At 52.4% G+C, this 18,504-nt stretch overlaps 1 protein-coding gene across 1 annotated transcript in view; it reads left to right on the forward strand.

Moving 5' to 3' along the window:
* The window catches only part of Hs1bp3 (HCLS1 binding protein 3), a 29,698-nt gene extending 12,477 nt beyond the window's left edge, over window positions 1-17,221 (forward strand). Inside the window, exons 5-7 of the mRNA XM_050141928.1 lie at window positions 10,158-10,312; window positions 11,555-11,678; window positions 16,016-17,221. Of these exons, the coding sequence (XP_049997885.1) occupies window positions 10,158-10,312; window positions 11,555-11,678; window positions 16,016-16,271 (535 nt within the window). The 3' untranslated portion in view covers window positions 16,272-17,221. The remainder of the gene's footprint in view (window positions 1-10,157; window positions 10,313-11,554; window positions 11,679-16,015) is intronic.
* The last annotated feature ends 1,283 nt before the right edge of the window (window positions 17,222-18,504 follow it).

Genomic DNA, 18,504 nt, shown 5'->3' on the forward strand with positions numbered 1-18,504 from the left:
GCACTTCGTATATGACACAGCAGTGACTTGAAGAGTCAGGTTTCCCTCTCATGGACAGAAGGGCTGCCCACCTCCCTTTGGTGGAGTATTCTTGGTCCCACCAGAGGCCTATTGTCTGAGTTCCTTTGCTCCTCTGCACACAGCACTCCTGGCTCCCAAGCTCAGATCCCCCAGCTCCCAGGACATTTCTGGAACAGCCTTCCTTGTGCTCAACCTCAGGCGTTCCCTGCTGTGCCCACAGGGAGGCGCTCAGGCTCCATTTCAGGACTGTCTGCAAGGGTGGGAGAGATTGGCACAAAGCCGGAGCCTGACTGGCCTGGCTTTTCTTTGTCTCTTTAACCAGACTGCGACTAGGGAGAAGTCAGCCTTGGTGCACTGTTGGAAAGCAGAGAAAAGCCCACACCCTAGCTCATTCAGACAGCATCATTCCTTGTCTTTCCTGAGTTTTTTTCCCCCTGAGGCTGGCCCGTGCCGTCTGGACTCTAGACATAGTGTACATACTGTTTCTCACTCTGCTTTTCCAATTAACGTTTGGTCCCAGACGCCTTTCTCTGTCATACATACTTTCCGTATTTAACGCTATTTTAGCGTCTTTGTGGCTCTGAGAAAACTGTGCCTTGCGCTAGAGACATTTTTCATCCTCACTCAAAAGAGAAAAAAAAAAAACCCTGGTCTGGTCATTGGGAGAGATTGGGAACACAGGCAAAGCCTTTCCCCAGGAACAGGTATGTCGGACCTTACATCTCCTTAACAGTGGGATTATTTCAGATCTGCGATTCCGCAGCTGGGTGTTTTCCGCAGCTTTGCTAGGGCTCTCTCTGGACCAATACTGTATTTCCCTCAGACTCTGAACCAGCCCCTCGGGCCCAGGCACTGGAAGTGGCACCATCAGGTCCCGGCTTTTGCTGTTGCAGGGAGGAAGTAAAGAGTTCTCATTCCGTTAACTGTTCATCTAAGTAATGGCCTCAGAGCCAGGTCCCTGAAGGTTGTGCAGGGGGCTCTGGCTGAGAAAGGCTCCTTGGGGCCCACACAGTTGCCCTGTTTTAGGCCTCTCTTCTCTGTCATCCCGCCCGTCAAAGCACCACTGTGCCTGCCACTTCTTTTCCAGCTTGCTTCCTAGTGACAGAGGACACAGCTGGCTCCTGCCCCTGCCTGTCTGTGAGGCTGGCCTCTCAGACTCTCAAAGGGGAGGGCCCAGGACTCAAGTGAAGACCTTTTTCCTTGGAGACTGTTTTATCATTATTTTTCCATAGATTTTGCTTCGTTTCCATGAAATAACTGCTTGCTTGAGTATGAAAATAATCCTTGACATTTTGTCTTTGGCTGAAATTTCTGCTCTGGGATGACCCTTCCATTTTTCAGTGTCTGTAGAACCCCTGTTACTGCTCCTAGATTTCCTCACCGGGCATCTAGAATCCATGGCAGGAGCTGGGGGATGGGATGGTTTCAGCCTTGCGGCCCCCCTCCCCCCTCACTAACCCTGGAATGCCCTTCCTTGGGTGCCTCTTGCTAAACAAATAGCACGACCTTGGGGACTTTGAGCCAGGAGGCCCAGGCCTATGTTGGCTGAGCCTTTACTTGAGAGCACAGTTAGGGCCTGTGTTTCTGCCTGCAGCCAGGTGGGGATACAGTTTCCCAGGCGCCCTGAGCCCTTCCATGGAGCCCTTGTCAGGGAGCCCTCATCTGTGAGCCGTGGTCACTCACTCTGCAGCAGCCCAGACACCTATGTATGCCAAAGTCTGAGAGACGCTCCTACACAGTGCAGAGGGGTGGGGTGAATAGGGTATCCCCCCATAGTGCCTCTCCTCCTAATCCTCCTGCTCCTCTCGACACCCTCTGCTGCCTACCCCCCCACTCAACAGGTTCTCTGAGAGCAGTGGAGACCCCCAGTAGTACCTCCATGGTTCCAGGCCCTAACTGTCCCCAAAGTAGTGAGGAGGGCAGAGTCAAAACTTTCAGCCACTCTTACCCAGGGGCACAGCTAGCCTCGCTGCTGTGTTTCCATGCAGGTCCTTCCTGCTCCTGGCCCAGCCTCAGTCAAAGGACTCCAGGGACCGTGGCTAGCACAGTGGTTTCTGCCCTTTCTATTTCAGTAGCAAAGGCTGCTTTTCAAGAGAAAAACTTCAAACAGACGCAGAATGGAAAAAAAACAGACCTTCATTCAAAGAGACACGGGAACTAGATCTTTGTCCCCTGAAGTGACCCTAGATAGCTTTGGAAAAGGTGGGGGACTCTTATAAGCACATAGTTTGAAAGCTGGAACTCCAGGATGTATGATCACCCCCAAAGTAGGGTTCAGCATTCAAATCCTACCTTTGAAGCAGACTATGGGCAGTTTGCTCAACTCCGAGCTGTGACTTCTTCAGTTGCGAAACAATTGGGGTTTCAGGAGCAAAGGTGCCTCCAGTGGTGTGGAGGGAAGGCTCTATAGCCTACAATCAGCTTTTACCTTTCCTGCCAAAGCCCCGAAGGATCTAGGCCCAAAAGTCAAAAGGAAGAAAGGAAAGTTATTTGTAAGATGTGGCAACTAGTTTGTCTTCTTCTCAAGGCCTGTGTGTCTCTCACATCAGAGGAACTGTGGAAGGCTGTGTGCCTACTGCCTTTTGTTATGCAGATCTCAGCACCAGGTGATAGTTTGTGTGCCAGCCAGGCTTGTGCCTCCTGTCAGGAGCACCTGTACACCTGGAGGTGGCAGGCTGTCTCCCACAGCTGTCCCTGTGGAGACTGAGCTAGGCTGAGCTCTTGCTGGAGCGAATGCTTACCTGATCCCTTCCCGATCGAGTCATGTGAGGGGCCGTGTCTACCATTCTATTCAAGGCTTCCCCCAACATCAGCCATTCATATCATGACAGTCCGTGTCCAGCAGGAGGTTGGACTGTGTTCAGGGTATTAGAGTTGAGGAACATTTGTAAGAAACCAGGGGCATCCTGAGAGTAGGAGCTTCAGTGACCTGATGGGTTGTGTGTATGTGGCGGGGGAGGTTCAGGACTCTTCATAACCAGCTGATACCACTACGTATGCCAGGCCTGGACTTCTCCAGGTTTTTGCTTGCTTGCTTGCTTATTCTTTGAGTCACGGTTTCTGTGTGCGGCCCTGGTTGTCCTGGAACTTTCTCTGTAGACCAGACTGGCCTCGAACTCAGAGCTCTTATCTTCCAGCCTCTGCCTCCCGAGTGCTGGAACTAATGGCATGCACCAGCGCTGCCTGGCTGACTTCGCTGTTTTTATCTGCTTGGATGACGTGGGTGACGGACAGTCTTCAACGGTGGCAGCCCACTTCCTCAGTCATGCCAGTGGCTCGAACACTGCGGGATGCTGATGGGGACAGAGGAAGAGACTCCTCAGATAGGAGGAAACAAAGGCTGCTTGTTCAGTCTGCAGCAGGCAGGGTGGACCTGATCACCAGCACCTGCATTTGTCAGAGACTCAAGGCGGGCAGGAATGAGAAGCCTCACATTAGACAAAAGGGCTGGCAGGGTTGGACTGTCACTGGGTCTGTCAGCATGGGAACACAAAAGCAAGATGTCCTAGGTCTTAGGGAATCCATTAAGGGTGTGTGTTTGAACTGCTTTCTGTGACTGGTCCCACTAAATTGGAAGTGAAGGTGACAGTTAGACAACCTGGCAGGTATTGATCACATTTGGCCCCTGGGGACAGGCTGTTGTGGAGGCTGTTTGCTGGTTTGGATTCCTGGGCTGTCTGCTGCAGGTTCTGGCCAGAGTGTCTGTGTAAAGTGGCCCTTGTCTTCCTGTGCATATTCTATCTCTTGGAATAACTGCAGCGTGAGCAGGGCCGGATAGTCACCTTAGAGCGAAGGATGGTCCCTTGCAGGCGACCCCACTTGGTATCCTGGTGGTACGTGGTGGGGACAAGACAGAGAAAATGAAATGGTGTCACCCATAATGTAAGAAGAGGGACTCACTGCTGAGGTCCTGGTCCCTGGGATAGGGGTTGACAATGGGAAACCTGGAGAGTTAGGCTGTTGGTTTTGTGAGGATGGCACTGGGCTCCATAGCAACGAGGGCTCTCCAAGGTGATTCTTCACCCTGGGCCTATCTCCTTAAGTTCATAATCATAAGCCAAATATCATGAAACAGCATCAAACCCCTGACCTTACCCAGTGCTAGCTGCATACAGACTACAGAGAGTTTCCGTAGATCTCTCTACTAATTCCCATTTACCAACTTCAGAAAATGGGCTCAGAGACGGTGCTGCTGACCCAGGTGTGCCAAGTTGTCTCACCCCTCCCTGCACTTCCTGAGGCCTCAGCTTGTCACAGCTGCTGACCCCTGCTCATCTTCTACCCAGTCCAGCCCTGAAGCTCCCATCTATTCCATGAGGCTGCCCGACCCTCAGGGCAGATACCTCTCGTGGCAGATGCTGCTCTATGGAGCCCCGTGTGGAGCTGCTGCAGGTCAAGCAGGCCAGGGATGGAGTTCAGGAAGTCTTTACTGGGCTGGTGAGATGGCTCAAATAAACCCAGAACCCACATAAAGAAGCCTGAAGTGCAGGGACGTGTTTAGAATCCTGGGGGTGGGGTGGCGGAGACAGGCAGATCCCTGGACTTCCCTGGCCCGCTCGCCTGTTCTATTTGCTGAGCTCCGGGCCAGCTAGAGATCCTGATTCCAAAACCACGATGGACAGTGCCAGGGAAGTGACAGCTGAGCTTCCCTTTGGCCTCTGCTCACATGCACGGGTATGCACACACAGAAAAAGATCATTTAATGGCACCCTGAGATTGTTCTGCAATCGGAACAAACAACCAAATTTAAGGTGAAGACATGAAAAATTCTTTATGGTAAAGCAGAAAATTTGCGTCATTGGAAAAGATGTTTGTTGCCGTATTTGGTGTGTCATCGCCCTGGCTTTGAAGGTGGTCTGTCTTGGCTGTGGGCTCCAGCCTTCTGTCCAGACCCAGGCGGGCTGGCTATGTCTGAAGACCCTCTCTGCTACTCCCTTGCTCGCCAGCCCAGGGCAGCTGGTGCCCATCACTGGTTGCTGTGGGAGGTGGATGAATCTGGAATGGCTCCACGCGGCCCCTGGGTGGCCAGAGGGGAGGCTGCTCTCGTGTGTCGATCACTGTCACCAGAAGGGCCTGAGCCACAGGGAGGGAGGCAGAGCTCTGGAGCTGTCAGCAGCAGCTGCCGCATCTCCCTGCGCGTGCTACATGCCTGCCTCGAACACGGCCCGGCTGTGCATCTGTCTCCTGTCAGGCACGCAGCAGGAGAACCGGAGTCTGCACACGAGCATGAACATGCTTACACATGCCTGCAGCCATGCAGGGGCCTCTCCCTACCTCTCACAGCCAGCGGGACGAGATGCCTCTTTAGGTAGCCCTTGGGATCTGCACGGGTCCACCAGGAAGTCAGGGGCTGCCGACCCCATCCAGTCCCTGGTGATAAAAAGAGAATAAACCTTGTATCAGTCAGAAGCTTTGCCTCCTGTCAGTGCTGAAGGCGAACTGAGTGTCCGTGGACAGCTGGGTGGAGGTGTTGGCCTAAGGAAGCGCAGGAGGAGGAACACTCAGAGCTCCAGCGACTCAAATCTCGGATGAAGTGATTGATCCCATCCATCCATCACTTAGGTTACAGATCTTTTAATGGTATCATATAGCTAGCTCCCTCTGGCCCTTACACCAGCCTCGCCTGCCATTCCTGCCGCTTTGTTCCTCAGGCCAGACCATGGTCTATGAGCAAAGTTCCATGAGGAACTGCTTTCCCCTCCCCCCCCCCACCATCACCTAGAGGGGTATATGTTCCTGGTTATGCAGAGTGATTGGTTTTCGGTCTGCTAGAGACACTCTTCTGGCCTCAGCCCACCAGGTCAGCCACCCCATTCCACTGACTCCACCCTCGGTGCTCCAGCTGTGGCTGGCTGCTCAGCTCACAGCCTCTGGGAACGGGCGCCTATCTGGAGAATGTCTGTCCCATCACCTCACGCGGGCACCTTTGTGTGGGAGGAGCTTGGTGAGTGCTGCTCATAGGAGGGGCTCCAAGGGACCGGCCGCTTGCAGCTGAAAGGCTGGCAGGGGGCATGGTTGGGATAGCAGTGATGGACTAGAGAAAGGCTTTGCAAAGATAGCGCTGAGATTGATGCTGTGACCCTCACTCCCTGTCTCCTCCTGGGACAAGTAGAAAGAGTCTGAATTAGAGATGTGTTATAACTCTGCCTGCCTGCCTGTTTCTCCTTCCCTCCTCTTCAGTCAGCTATCTGATAACTGTCCAGCTACAACAGAGGACAAATGCCTGTATGCATGCATGCGTGCCTGCTTGCCTGCCTGCATGTGTGCACACATGCCTGCCTGCCTGCCTGCTTGCCTGCCTGCATGTGTGCATGCCTGCCTGCCTGCCTGCCTTCGTCCTTCTAGTATTTACGGAATACCTTTCTGCAGTTTCCGGACCAATCAGACAAGACTCAGCGATTTCCAGGTCCCAAAGCTCCAGATCCCTTGATGTCTTGTCTTCCCATGGGAAAGCTGAAAAATCGGAGGCAGGGCAGCTCGGAGGGGTGGGGCAAAGTGCAGACAGTGCCTGACTCTGCGCTCCTGTGCTGAACATCTGCTTCTTTTCAGTTTAGCAAAAATCACAGGCATCATCAAGGAGGACAAAGATGTGACTCTTGTTTGAGAGGAAACCTGTCCAGAAGGACAGTCAAGTATCATTTGTGCTGTCGAGTCAGCCTGGGAAGGAGTAGGGAAATGGTTGGAAGTTCACCTGGCTTCCTGTGTGTCCTCTCTGCTTCCTGCTGATCTCGATCCATAGGGAACTTTGCCTCCCTGCCCTCTGAGCCTTTGACTGGGTAGCCTGTGAGTTTGATCCCCAGAGAAGGTGGTTTCTGAGTTGGGAAGTCCAGGGCATAGAGGACAAAGCTACGGGAATGGCTGAGGAGCAGCCTCAGGCCTGCCTTCTTGGAGCTGGTGCTGGCATGGGCGTAGATGGAGTTCTCTGCCCACCACTGCTGTGGTGCCTGATGGGTCCAGGGCCAGGAACCAAGCAGACGATGTTAGCATAGGTGAGTAAGGGATATATTGGTGATGGAACAGAGCCCAAGTTTCTCTTCCCATCCTCCAAGGCTGGTCCAGGGGATCCCAAACCCAACTGATGGTTCTGTCCCACAGAGAAAGGCTCTCAGCTCCCAGGGACCTCCAGGCATTGGGCACAGGGAGTCTGGACTATGGTCCATCCTTGCTAGGACCATAGCCTCTGTTAGCATCCCCTATTAGGGGATAAGATGAAGGGAGCAGCCCCATGAGGAACAGCTGAGTCCACACTGCAGGGTCTAAGAGGAGCTGGAGCTTGGGCTTCCAGAGGATGCACACTGTTAGGCTAGAGACACTGGTTCCGTTCGCTCACCCCAGCACCATAGGCAGAGCTTAGCACTTCATCCTGGTGGCCAGTGTTGATGGGCAAAGTACAGATACTAGAACAGGGACACAGATGCTGCCGTTGCCTTTGGAATGTGTCCCTTCCTCTCCTGAGGAGAGCAAGGTCAGTCTTATTCATGGGACATTTAAAGTAAGGAGCAAGAGCATGGGATCATAAGTAATAACCACCTTGCAGGCAGACCTAAAGTGTTCAGTCTGCTGTGTGGCCTCCACCAGACACTCAACTCCTCTGAACCATTGCTTCTCTATCTGGCCAACGAGGCTGACCTGATAGGTGTAACCCAGAGCGCCGAGACCTTCCAGATAAGCCCCTTCCTGGCTTCCACAGCTTCTCCGCTCTCATCTGTGACTGTAGGCTAGGCTGGTGTCTTAGTTACGATTTCTATCACTGTGATAAGACACTATGACCAACATCAGCATGGGGAGGGAAGGGTTTATTTCATCTTACAACTTGTGGTCCATCCATCATCCAGAGAAACCAGGGCAGGAACTCAAGGCAGGAACCTGGAGGTGGGAACTGATGGGGAGGCTGTGGAGGAATGTGCTGCTGCCATGGACCCACGCTTGCTCTCTGTGGTTGTTCATCCTGCTTTCTTATACAACCCAGGACCGCCTGCCTTGTGGTGGTACCTTCCACAGTGAACTGAGCCCTCCCATATCAGTCTTTGATTAAGAAGATGGCCGATGGATTTACCTACTCAACTTGATGGAGGCATTGTCTCCACTAAAATTCCTTCTTCCCAGATGACCCTACCTTGTGTCCAATTGGCATAAAAACTAGCCAGCACATAGATCTACCTCCAGACGGTGGGAATAGTCAGCTCAGAGTCCCTGGCCTTGCAGCACCCAAAGACCTGCTACAATTTTTGGCAACGGCCAGCCTCTGTGCAGCTTGCCAGCATGAGCTCAGACCTGACCTCACTGCAGTGGAACTGGCTGCCAGGCATTCAGGCGAAAGCAATCCCAGTTTCCAGTAAAAAGAAAAAAGAAAAGAAAGAAAGAAAAAACCTTGCTGTTTGCAGGAATCTTAAACCGGCTAATGTGGGCAGCAGCCCGCAGGCATGAGGTCAACTTGTTAAAATAAAACCAAGATTCTGATGTGGAGGCAGTGTCACGAGGCAACCCAGATCATGTGATCTAACTCTATGAAGGTTGCCTTGTCCACCTGGATCAAAAACCGTGGCATACCCCAGAAGCCTCCCAGTGACTCCCAGTTTCCGGCTGCAAGCATCTCAGGGCAAGAGCATATCAGTTAGTGAACAGGTGTAGCAGAACCGGGCTGGGTTGCTGCCAGAGGAATGTCACAGAGGAGTAGGCCGCTCTGGGGACCCGCGGCATTGGAAGGGCAGCAGGTGCACTATAGAGAGAAGGACATGTGTGGGAAACAAAGCCTTAGGCCGTGTGGTGGTTACTATTGTTGGCTCTTGACAGGATCTAGAATTAACTAGAAGACAAGCCTCCGGGCATGCCTGTGAAGGATTTTTCTCGATTGGACTAAGTGAGATTGGAAACCCGACCCTAAATATGGGCAACACCATTCTATGGCCTGGTGTCCCAGGCTTCATGAAAGGGACAAAGCTGAGCACTGACATTTATCTCTCTTGGCTTCCTGGCTATGGCTACAGTGTGATCAGCCACGTCATACTCCTGTCACCCTGATTTTGGCACCATGGTGGACTGTACCCTCAAACCATAAATCCAAATAATCCCTGCCTTCCTGGAGTTGTTTTGTGTTGCATTGTATTGTGTTGTGTTGTTGTTAGGTATTTTGTGTAGGCAGAGACTGTGCTTTTGTTTCCCGGCCGCCCAGACCCAAATAATCACACAGAAACTAAATTAATTACAACACGGTTTGGCTGATGACGCAGGCGTATTTCTAGTTAGCTCTTACATCTTAAATTAACCCATTTCTATTAGTCTGTGTATTGACACGTGGCCGTGGTGTTACCTCACATCCTGCTTCCCCAGCAGCGCCTGGCCCCGCCTTCTTTCTCCCTGCATTCAATTTAGTTTTCCCACCTAGCTCTATTCTGCCCTGCCATAGGCCAAAGCAGCTTCTTTATTAACCAGTGGTAATAAAACATATTAATAGCATACAGCGGGAAATCTCACTTTAATTTTGTTATGGAAAGAAGAAAAGTCACTAACAGGCCTCTTCCTACCTTCTGGGCCCTGTCCCTTGAACTTTGAGCCACAGACCACATCTGCCCCATGTCCAAGTGGCTGGGAAGTCCAGCTTTCTGAGCTCAGGCCCCAGGAGACACCTCACAGGTAACCTCACCTTGAGAAAAGAAGCATGTTACCAGGCCCATGGTCACGTGATAGCATGACACCTGAATAGACCATCTGAGTTAGGAACTATCTGGCCATCAGTGACTAATCCAGAGAGCCCCTCGCTTCTCCCTACCCTTCCCAGTGCCCATCACACCTGAGCATAGATTGTGACTGCTTCAAGCCATCAGCGACTCTCTACTCGATTGTCAGATTTTTGGCAAAGCTCATTCCTGGTACATGCTCACGCCCTTTTTTTCTTTTCATTGTCCTTCTCTTGGGTCAAGAGGACCTGTGGGTTGGAGATTTGAGGATCACTGAGGTTGCTCCACCTTCTAAGATTGCTCTGGTTGGGCTGTCCCAGATCTTCCTGTGGTCCTCTTCTGACCCTCTCTTCTATGGCCCTTGAATTCCAGACAGTCCCAGCCAAGCTGGGAACCTGGGGTTGACCAGTGGGCCACCTGTGCACTCATGAGACACCTTACCTTGTGTTTTATTTCCAGCTCCAAGAAGCCCAAGAAACGCCCAGAAGTGGCCATAAGGCCCAAACCTTCACCTCGGCTCACCATCTTTGATGAGGAGGTGGACCCAGACGCAGGGCTCTTTAGCCCAGGCAATAAGGCATCTCCCCAGAGACCTCTGGAGACCACACAGGACTGTAAGTACTGTTGTTGTTCCTGCTTTGGCCTAGAGTTTGTTGACTGCCTGTATCCCCGAGCAAGTGGTTCTCTTCTCATCTTTGTCCTGTTTAGATGAAATACAGATTAGGTATGTAGGGATTTTATACTGGCCAATTAGAACCTCATAACCAGTGTATGAGGTTCTACACACCTCCTATACCTTCCAGTCCTATACAGGAAGAGAATGACTTTTTTTTTTTTTTTTGGTTGCTTAAAGACATAGTTCCCTGGTTACCTCTGTAGAACTGTTTAATGGAAAGAGGATGCTGGCCCACCTTGGGAGTGCATGCTACTCTGTAAAGTGTTTAATCTGAATGACTGCATGCCACCCCCATAGACTCTACTGCAAGGCATGGTGCAGGGTTCAGAGGGAGGGCTCAGTTGCTTTGGGACTCCTCCACCTCTCTCTCTGAACCCTCCTCATGCCTGACCAGGTTCTCTTCCCCAGAGAGAGAATCGATGGTAACTTTCTGATTCATCCCATGCCTGGTGAGCATCCACCAAGGGAAGGTCAAGCTCGGACCCTAACCTTAAATCTCAGAGCCCACAGGAAGCTGGGGATACATAGATAGCATCACCCGAAAATGTAGCACAGCCACAAGTCTCTTTCAGGGCTGAGCAGAAAGAGGGTTCCCATAGGACAGCAGGCATCCTGGGAGGGAGTACAGTCGTGGACCCCAAAAGGCCAGGGGTCCTAGCTAGCTCCACTGGGGAAAGATGCTTTCAAGTAGAGACATGATTGACACTCCCAAAGGATTGCCGTGAGTGGCTCAGGTGGGAGAGGGTTGAGAAGACCTGGGCTTACCGAAGGTGGTCCTATCAACACTTAGTGTCTTTTGGCTGCCCCCGCTCCCCATTCATGACCTTGGCAAGATCTGTGGCTGGTGGCTGCCCTCGGCACCTGCTCATTTGTACCTCTGGGCAAGCTCAGGGGTCCACTCCTGCTGGAACTTTGCAGGGGTGCCTGGTACAATATCCTGAGAAGCCACTTACCCAACAGAGAACAGCCCTGGAGGACTGGAACAGAGACAGGCCAGGTGGGCAGGCACCTCACACCATACAGAGCTGGAAGAATCTCACCCTCCTGCCTACGGGGTCTCCCACCTCTCTGCTTTCTTTGCTCGCTCACTTGGGTGCAATAGGAGACTCAGCAGGCCTGCTGTCTGGTAGCCAAGGATAGACCAGCCCTTCTTTTTACCCTCTGCTCCTTCTTCCCACAGCCCTGAAGCTGTTTGACGACCCTGACCTTGGCGGTGCTGTCTCCCTGGGTGACCCTCTACTGCTGCCAACTACCAGCGAGAGTGGAGGACCCACATGGAAAGACAGCACCAAGGAGCTGTTCAGGTACTGTTGTCCCCAGAGACTTCAGTAGCTCTTACCCAAGTGTGAGAGTGTTTTCCTAGCTTCAGCCGACAAGGGAGGGATCCAGGCCTGGCCAAGTCCTGCAGCCACGGCCACTCATGGCTAAAAGGGAGCGAGGATTTTCTGGGGGAAGGCTGTCAGCAACCAGGGCAGCCCCACTGGTTCCCCAGAGAATTACATTCCTTTCCTTTTCACGCGTCCATTTTAATAGCTCCTTTAAGGGAATAGCATGACTAAACTATCTAATTCATGAGCAAGTGTAATGGGCATAGGTGGCTTGGGGAACAAATAAAACTGACCCTTGATATACTTCGTGTTCAGAGAGAACAATGACCAGCCCTCCAGGAGGGCCCTATCAGAGGGCAGAGAATTTCAGGATTAATCTATTACCTGAAGGTTGATGTCAGATGTGAAAGAAATACTGTCTGTTTCCTTAGAGCTTGCTGTGTGTTCAGAGTTGTAGGAGGTTTGCCTCACCACAGGTAATTTTATTTACCCTTCCCACGGCCCCTACGATGGGTGCTGTTCTCCACAGTTACAGAAAATAGTGTAGGAAAGATCACTTGCCCAAGGCCACCACTCTTGTCAACCTAGGTAATCACCTCTCAGCTCCAGTGGAAGCCCTGACTGAGCTCTTGGAAAAGAAGGGCAGGGAGACCTGCCTTCCTGCCTCAGGCTGTGGGGTCTCCCTGACTTCTTGTGCTACACCCTCCTTCCAGTTGCTTCCACTGTGGTGTCCCTACCTCCCAATCCACGCCTCTCCAGGATGCAGCGTGCTTGGTGATATGAACGAAGCCAAGCGGCCTCTTTCCAGGAGCAGTTTAGATAGTGCTGAAGCCTGTGGTCCTTGGAGGCTGACATCCGCACCGCACCCCTCGTTAGCAGCCCCGGGCTATTACACAGCCCTCTAAGTGCCCGCCAAGCCTGAGTCACCTCGATGGCGTCTGGTATTTACACCTCTCAGAGGCCCCTGGCATCTGTTCACTAGCTCATCGTTCATCGTGTGTACTGGCTCCTGACATCCTGCTGTCTGGGAGGAGCCAGGATCATAGTTATCCCATTAGGGAGGAAACTGAGGCATGGGGCAGTCTGGCGGCCGGGTATATGCCGGTGGGGCAGCCCTGCATACCATAAACCTTTACTTTCCGTCCCACGTTCACTGATCCGTGGGTGTCTCAAGGCGATTGCCACAGGATGCCGTGGCCAGCTGACATCCGCGTTAAGCAGGCTTATGCACAAGCAAACACTGTCACGCAGCATTTCATGGCCTTATTGGTCCCTGGGACCCTTCCTTTTCATTATGCCTCCCAGTCTTGCACAGCCCCCTGGGAATCACGGCTCGGAGAATGTGGGCTTTGCATCCCTGCCTTTATTAACAGACATCTGGTGGTGAAGAATTGGCTTCTTGGGAGCAGGAGCCAGAATTTATTATTCTTTGTGCCTGCCTTGTTCCTGTTGAGGCAGTAACTGGACTCCCTTTGATGGAGGGCTTCCACTCCTCCGTCGCTCTCTTAGCCACTTACCTCAGCTTTAGTTCTCCTGAGGCTGCAATGTCGGAGTTATTGAGTGAACCAAGCAGAGTTCAAGAAACTTCTGTCCCAGGTCTCAAAGTGAATCTGTAGCTGAGTTCTGCCCTTCGTGGGGGCTTAGGAAGGAGGAGGGAGGACATCATACCACCTGGGTCTGGAAGAAAAAGGAGCTGAACCTCATGTTAGACATGATCTGAGGGGCCCATATCACCATCCATACGCTAAGAGTGGCGATGCTGGCCGTGCTGTGGCTGGCCACCCAGGGCACCCCTCCCAACCTTAGCAGACCCTGCTGCGACTTGCTCCAGAGAGTCGTGGCTATGCTTGAAATCGGTCTCAGTCCTTTAGCTGCTGTCCGGCTTTCCAAAGAACTCTGAATATAGTTCTGCCCTTTTGAGCTTTTTGTGGGCACTCTTGATGTCCTCTCGAGGACAAAAGGAAGCAAGCTCGGGACCCAGTGAGTCAAGACACAATGGCTGCCTGAAGAAAGCTGAAAGATATCACAGCAGAGACTGGCAGGAGCAGCCGTCCCGTGGGTGAGAACACCTCCCTCCCTCTCCCTATGTGCCTGATCTCTCTAGAAGCTGGCCAAACCATTCCCTCTGTGCCTAGACTTTTTGCTCACTTCTCTGGCTCCCCCCACCACAAGCAGGCTCTGAAAGCCATGATCACCCCAGAATGCAGGCAGGGCAACCCAGAGCTCCCAAGCCGCTGGTTCCTGACAGGCAGTTAGTTCTCCTCACTGCTCTGTGTGCACTCAGGACTCTTTCAGGCCTTGTAGGACCAGGGCATTGTTCAGATCGAATGCTCCTCTGTCCACTCCTGTCTCCCTCCCCCACCTCAGTCCTTACTGGGGTACTCTTGTTCCTCTGCAAGGTCACACCACCCAGGAAAGACATCCTCCCTCATACTGTTCTCGGTCCTTTTGTTCCCAGCCTTTGCTCTCTGGCACTTCCTCTGCAGGATCCTGCCAAGTCACCTCAGGGCCACCTTTCTTCCTCCTTTCCATAGGAACCCTTCCTTATCTTCTCTAACCATCAGTGACTGCTACTTGGCCCCTGTCATTATTCAGATCCTCTTTGGTCAGTCGAGTCGGGGGGGTGCCCTGCGGGAGGAGTGAGGCAGTGGCTCTATTATAGCTGCTCCCTGCTCTGTTTAACATTCCCTGACTGTCAGTCCAAGTCAGTGTGTGCAGTATGCTCTTAGATTTACGAAGCACTTGTAGGGTTGTTTTATTTGGTCCTTACAAGGGTCCCTGTAAGGTTAGAGGAGCACGAACCAGCCCCTCCTCTACAGGTGGGCAGACCGAGAGACCCTGAGTGTGGCCACCTGCTGAGGCGCTGCTGGATCTGCTCAGGTCTGCTGTAAGCGCTAATGCTCCCCTCCCCTTCCTAGAGATGAGGAACCAGAACGTGGAGAAGCTAAGTGGCTTCCCAGGTCCTCTGCTTTCCACAGCTGTGCTGAACTCACTTAGCCTGGCATGACTGAAGGACACCTGTGGAGATAACTATCAGCACTGGGGACAGCCCCTCTCTGAAGCTGGAGAAGGGACCTCTATGCAGGAATTCCCAGGAAGGCAACTGCTCTCTAGAAAGCCAGCCTCCTGTGGGTCACCCTAGCCATGGAATCCAAGCCTCAGTAAAACGGGGTTTGTATCTATCTGCTCCCAGTATTTTGAGAGTGCATCAGACAAACTGAAGAGTGCGGAAGTGCCTGGCCTGCTGTGTCTATCACAGTACTGAGCGGGCTAAGGGGGGGGGGGTGTCAAGGGAGGTTTGTGTTGCACATCTGCTTCTGAGATCAAGTTCCGCTGCTGGAAACTTACAACACGAGCTCCCCCAGGCTAAGAACGGGTGAGCAGTGGGCCGTCTGGCTTGCTCTCTTCCTTTCCAATCACTACTGAAGCCTCAGTCCCGTCAGCCAGTGGGCCATCCGAGGACTGTGCCATCACCCAATCTTTCTGGAAATTTTTATTGCATTACTTTGTATGACTGTTTTGCCTGCATTTCTCTGCACCACGTGTACCGTGCTCTCAGAGGTCAGAAGAGGGATTGGACTCCCTTAGACGGGAGTGACAGGTAGTTGTGAACCTCCCTGTGAGCGCTGAGGATATAACACCTGGGTGCTGAGTCGTTGCTCCAGACTCACATGACCCAATCCTGATGAGTCCTGGCTGAGTCCACTCCAGCCTCGGCTCTCTCTAGAACCCAAGTGACTCAGAGCTGTACCTCAGCCAGCAGACCCTGTCCCACAGCAGCTCAGCATCCATGTTTACTGCTTCAATGGGTGGAGCTGATTTAGCTTCACGGTGTGCCTCCCAGGTCAGAGGACAAGGTTGTGACTCACCACAACTGCGACCTAGTGCCCTCTCAGTGAGCCACCCAGCCTCTCAGACTGGAAGTCCTGTCTATAAAATAGACACATGTATATCCTTCCTGGAAGTAGGGGTTTGAGAGAGAGATAATGATTCCCAAATGCTCAGTGGAGGTCAGGAGTCTATACCAGACAGCAGGCAGTTATTTCTAAAGGGCTGGGTACCCTGAAGACTCCAGCAGGCCTGAAGTCATCACCAAGGGTCTGCCTCTGCCTTGGCTGCTGTGGAGGTGGAGGGTCAGAAAGACCTGCCCTTGGGCTTCTCCTCAGTGCTGGGTGGATGGTCCAGCAAGCGATACCTTGGCATGAGGCGAGCTGGGAGCTATCCCATGCCTATGTGGGGATGGTGTTACTCCAGGCTCTTATTCCTTTCATGGATATAGTTATATTCCAGGACTGCTCTCTTTGGTTCCCTAGAGTTGAAGAGGACCTGGACCAGATTCTGAACCTAGGATCTGAACCTAAACCCAAGCCCCAGACTAAGCCCAAGCCTCTAGTCCCAGCAAAGCCAGCACTGCCCAGAAAACCAACTGTGCCCGCCTCTGTGGGCCCATCAGAAACTGGGCCTGGACCACAGAAGCAGCAACAGATCCAAGCTATGGATGAAATGGACATCTTGCAGTATATCCAAGACCATGACACACTTACCCAAACCTCCCCCAGTCTCTTTTGACTTACCCTTTCCAACCTATACTGTGCCTGCAGCTGCATACCCTCCCGGGGAAGAGGCTGTATGTGAATGTGTGGGTTCTACCTGCAAGACAAGGACCACCAATGGAAGTGGAAGCCTGGACCCTGTGTCCTAATACCACACTGTTCCTTTTCCTCCTGGGCTATGGGATGGACAAGGACTCTGCAGAAGGAGAATGGGGAGCATCATAGGAATCAAACTGCTTCATCCCAGCCCAGCTGATTGTAAAGAGGAGAAATGGTGTGAGCTTGCCTTGCTCAACAAGGGCCTGACCTCTAAGGTGGAATGAGATCAAAGGACAATGTCCACCAGGGAAGGGACACCTACATACATGTATCCACTGTCTCTGCCAGCTCAGTACAGGAAGGAAGGCTTACTGAACCTAGGTTGGGCTAAAGGGAGTACCTGTGCCAGGCCACTCTGGAATCTCTACTTGGCTGCTGAGGCCCCAAGGCGTGATCAGAGCAGTAAGCCCAGTTGTCCAGACTGCCCTGACCCAAGTCCCTTCGGCATCTCTTTGTTCTTTCAATTCTAAGAGTAAAACCTAGGCCCTACCTTGCCTCCCTAGGGCATGAAGGGCTCAAGGACCCCAGGTCTTCCATTCCATTTCCCAGGAAGGGCCTGGCTAGCCCATGGCCTCTTTAATGCACCTGTTAACCAAGTGGGTCATAACATCTCCCAGAGCTAGACCCACGGGGTGTGAGGCGCTGACACTTCTCCTCTAAGGCCTCTCTGCCCTCAGGATCTGAACGTGTTAGCTTTTCTCCAGTGAAGCCACCAGCTAAGGAGAAGGAGCTGTGCACCAGGCAACCCTGTGCCTGCCAGGAAATGGTGTCTCCTGGAGCAAATAATGTTGATGTATATTCTTTAATAGAACTAGGTTTTTTCTGGTTGGTTTTTTTTTTTTGTTTTTTTATGAAACACATTTTTTTTTAAACAAAATATAGCCTTTTTGTTCCTTGGCTCAGCTGAGCTTCACAGAGGCATTAGAAGGGCCAGGTTGGGTCCAAGAGTCACTGTCAGGAGCCCCCAACTGGCACCGTCCAATTGTCTGCTGCTGTCGGTGTTCAGGGTCCCCAGCTCCCTTACCTTGTACAAGTAAGACCTACAGGAGCAGGCTGGGAGTACCAGGTCTGACCTGTCTTGCGTCTTACCATGTCCCTTGTCAGCTGCCTCATTCTGAGCAGGGCCATCTGCCCAGGCTGAGTGGGAGGGCATAGATGGTTCTAGGCTGAAGACCAGAGTATCCTCTGCCTTGCCAGACTGAGGGTCTCCCCAGAACCTAGAACTGATCTAGATAGCCCCACCCCAACTCTACTTCCCTTTCACCAGCAGGCCTTCACCCCTCCCATCACTTCATGCCCAGAACCCTGCCCAGCGCCCAAAAGTCCCCGCAAGCCCTCCTCACTGGCAGCAAAGGAATCTTCAGTAGGTGGGAAGAGGCCACGTGACCCAGTCCTCTGCAGAGCCAGTCAACCGTATCCTTAGACTCTTCTTCCTCTAGATCATTCCTCTGTGCCTTGGCTATGAGCTGTCTACCTCTCTTTCACACACACACACACACACACACACACACACACACACACACACGTGCGCTCCTTGCACCCATTCTGGGGGATAGACGAAATAGGAGAAGTGGGTGTGTAGGGATTTGGATGACCATGGGCCAACTCCCAGCTGGCGTCCCTAACAGGACCTGACCTACCATTCTCCAGTGTGGTTTTGCCCACCAGGAGGGATTTGTCTCCGTGGAGCTCTTGGGACACCCTGGCACGGGTGTTCTGCTCTACAGATAACAGTTTCCCGACTGACTTGTTTTGATCGCAGGTCTGTGGCCTGCATAGCTAGTCTACATCTCCCAGTTACCCAGTAAAGTCTGTATGTGACAAAGCCAGAATTTTAGTGTTCTTTTTTTTCCATTGCCTGGGCTGATGGGAGAGAGGTGGTGGTGGTGGTGATGGTGGAGGAGGTGGTGGTGGTGATGGTCTCTCAGTTTGTCTATCTCTGTGGGAATGTGTGTGTGTGTGTGTGTGTGTGTGTGTGTGTAATTAGGATTGTCCTTTGTAACCAGGGAAAGTATGTCTGCTGACTCTGCTCTAGCCCTCCTGTCTGTCTTTTAGCTGAAACCAGGAAGAAGGAATAATTCTAGTTTTTCCCACTGTGTAAACTGAAGCAGACGGCCTAGAAGGCCAGGCCCAATGGAGCTTCTGGCCAG

This window comes from Alexandromys fortis, unplaced genomic scaffold, assembly GCF_014885135.2.
Source record: "Alexandromys fortis isolate MF-2015 unplaced genomic scaffold, M_Fortis_MF-2015_v1.1 scaffold_30, whole genome shotgun sequence".
Taxonomy (NCBI): Eukaryota; Metazoa; Chordata; class Mammalia; order Rodentia; family Cricetidae; genus Alexandromys; species Alexandromys fortis.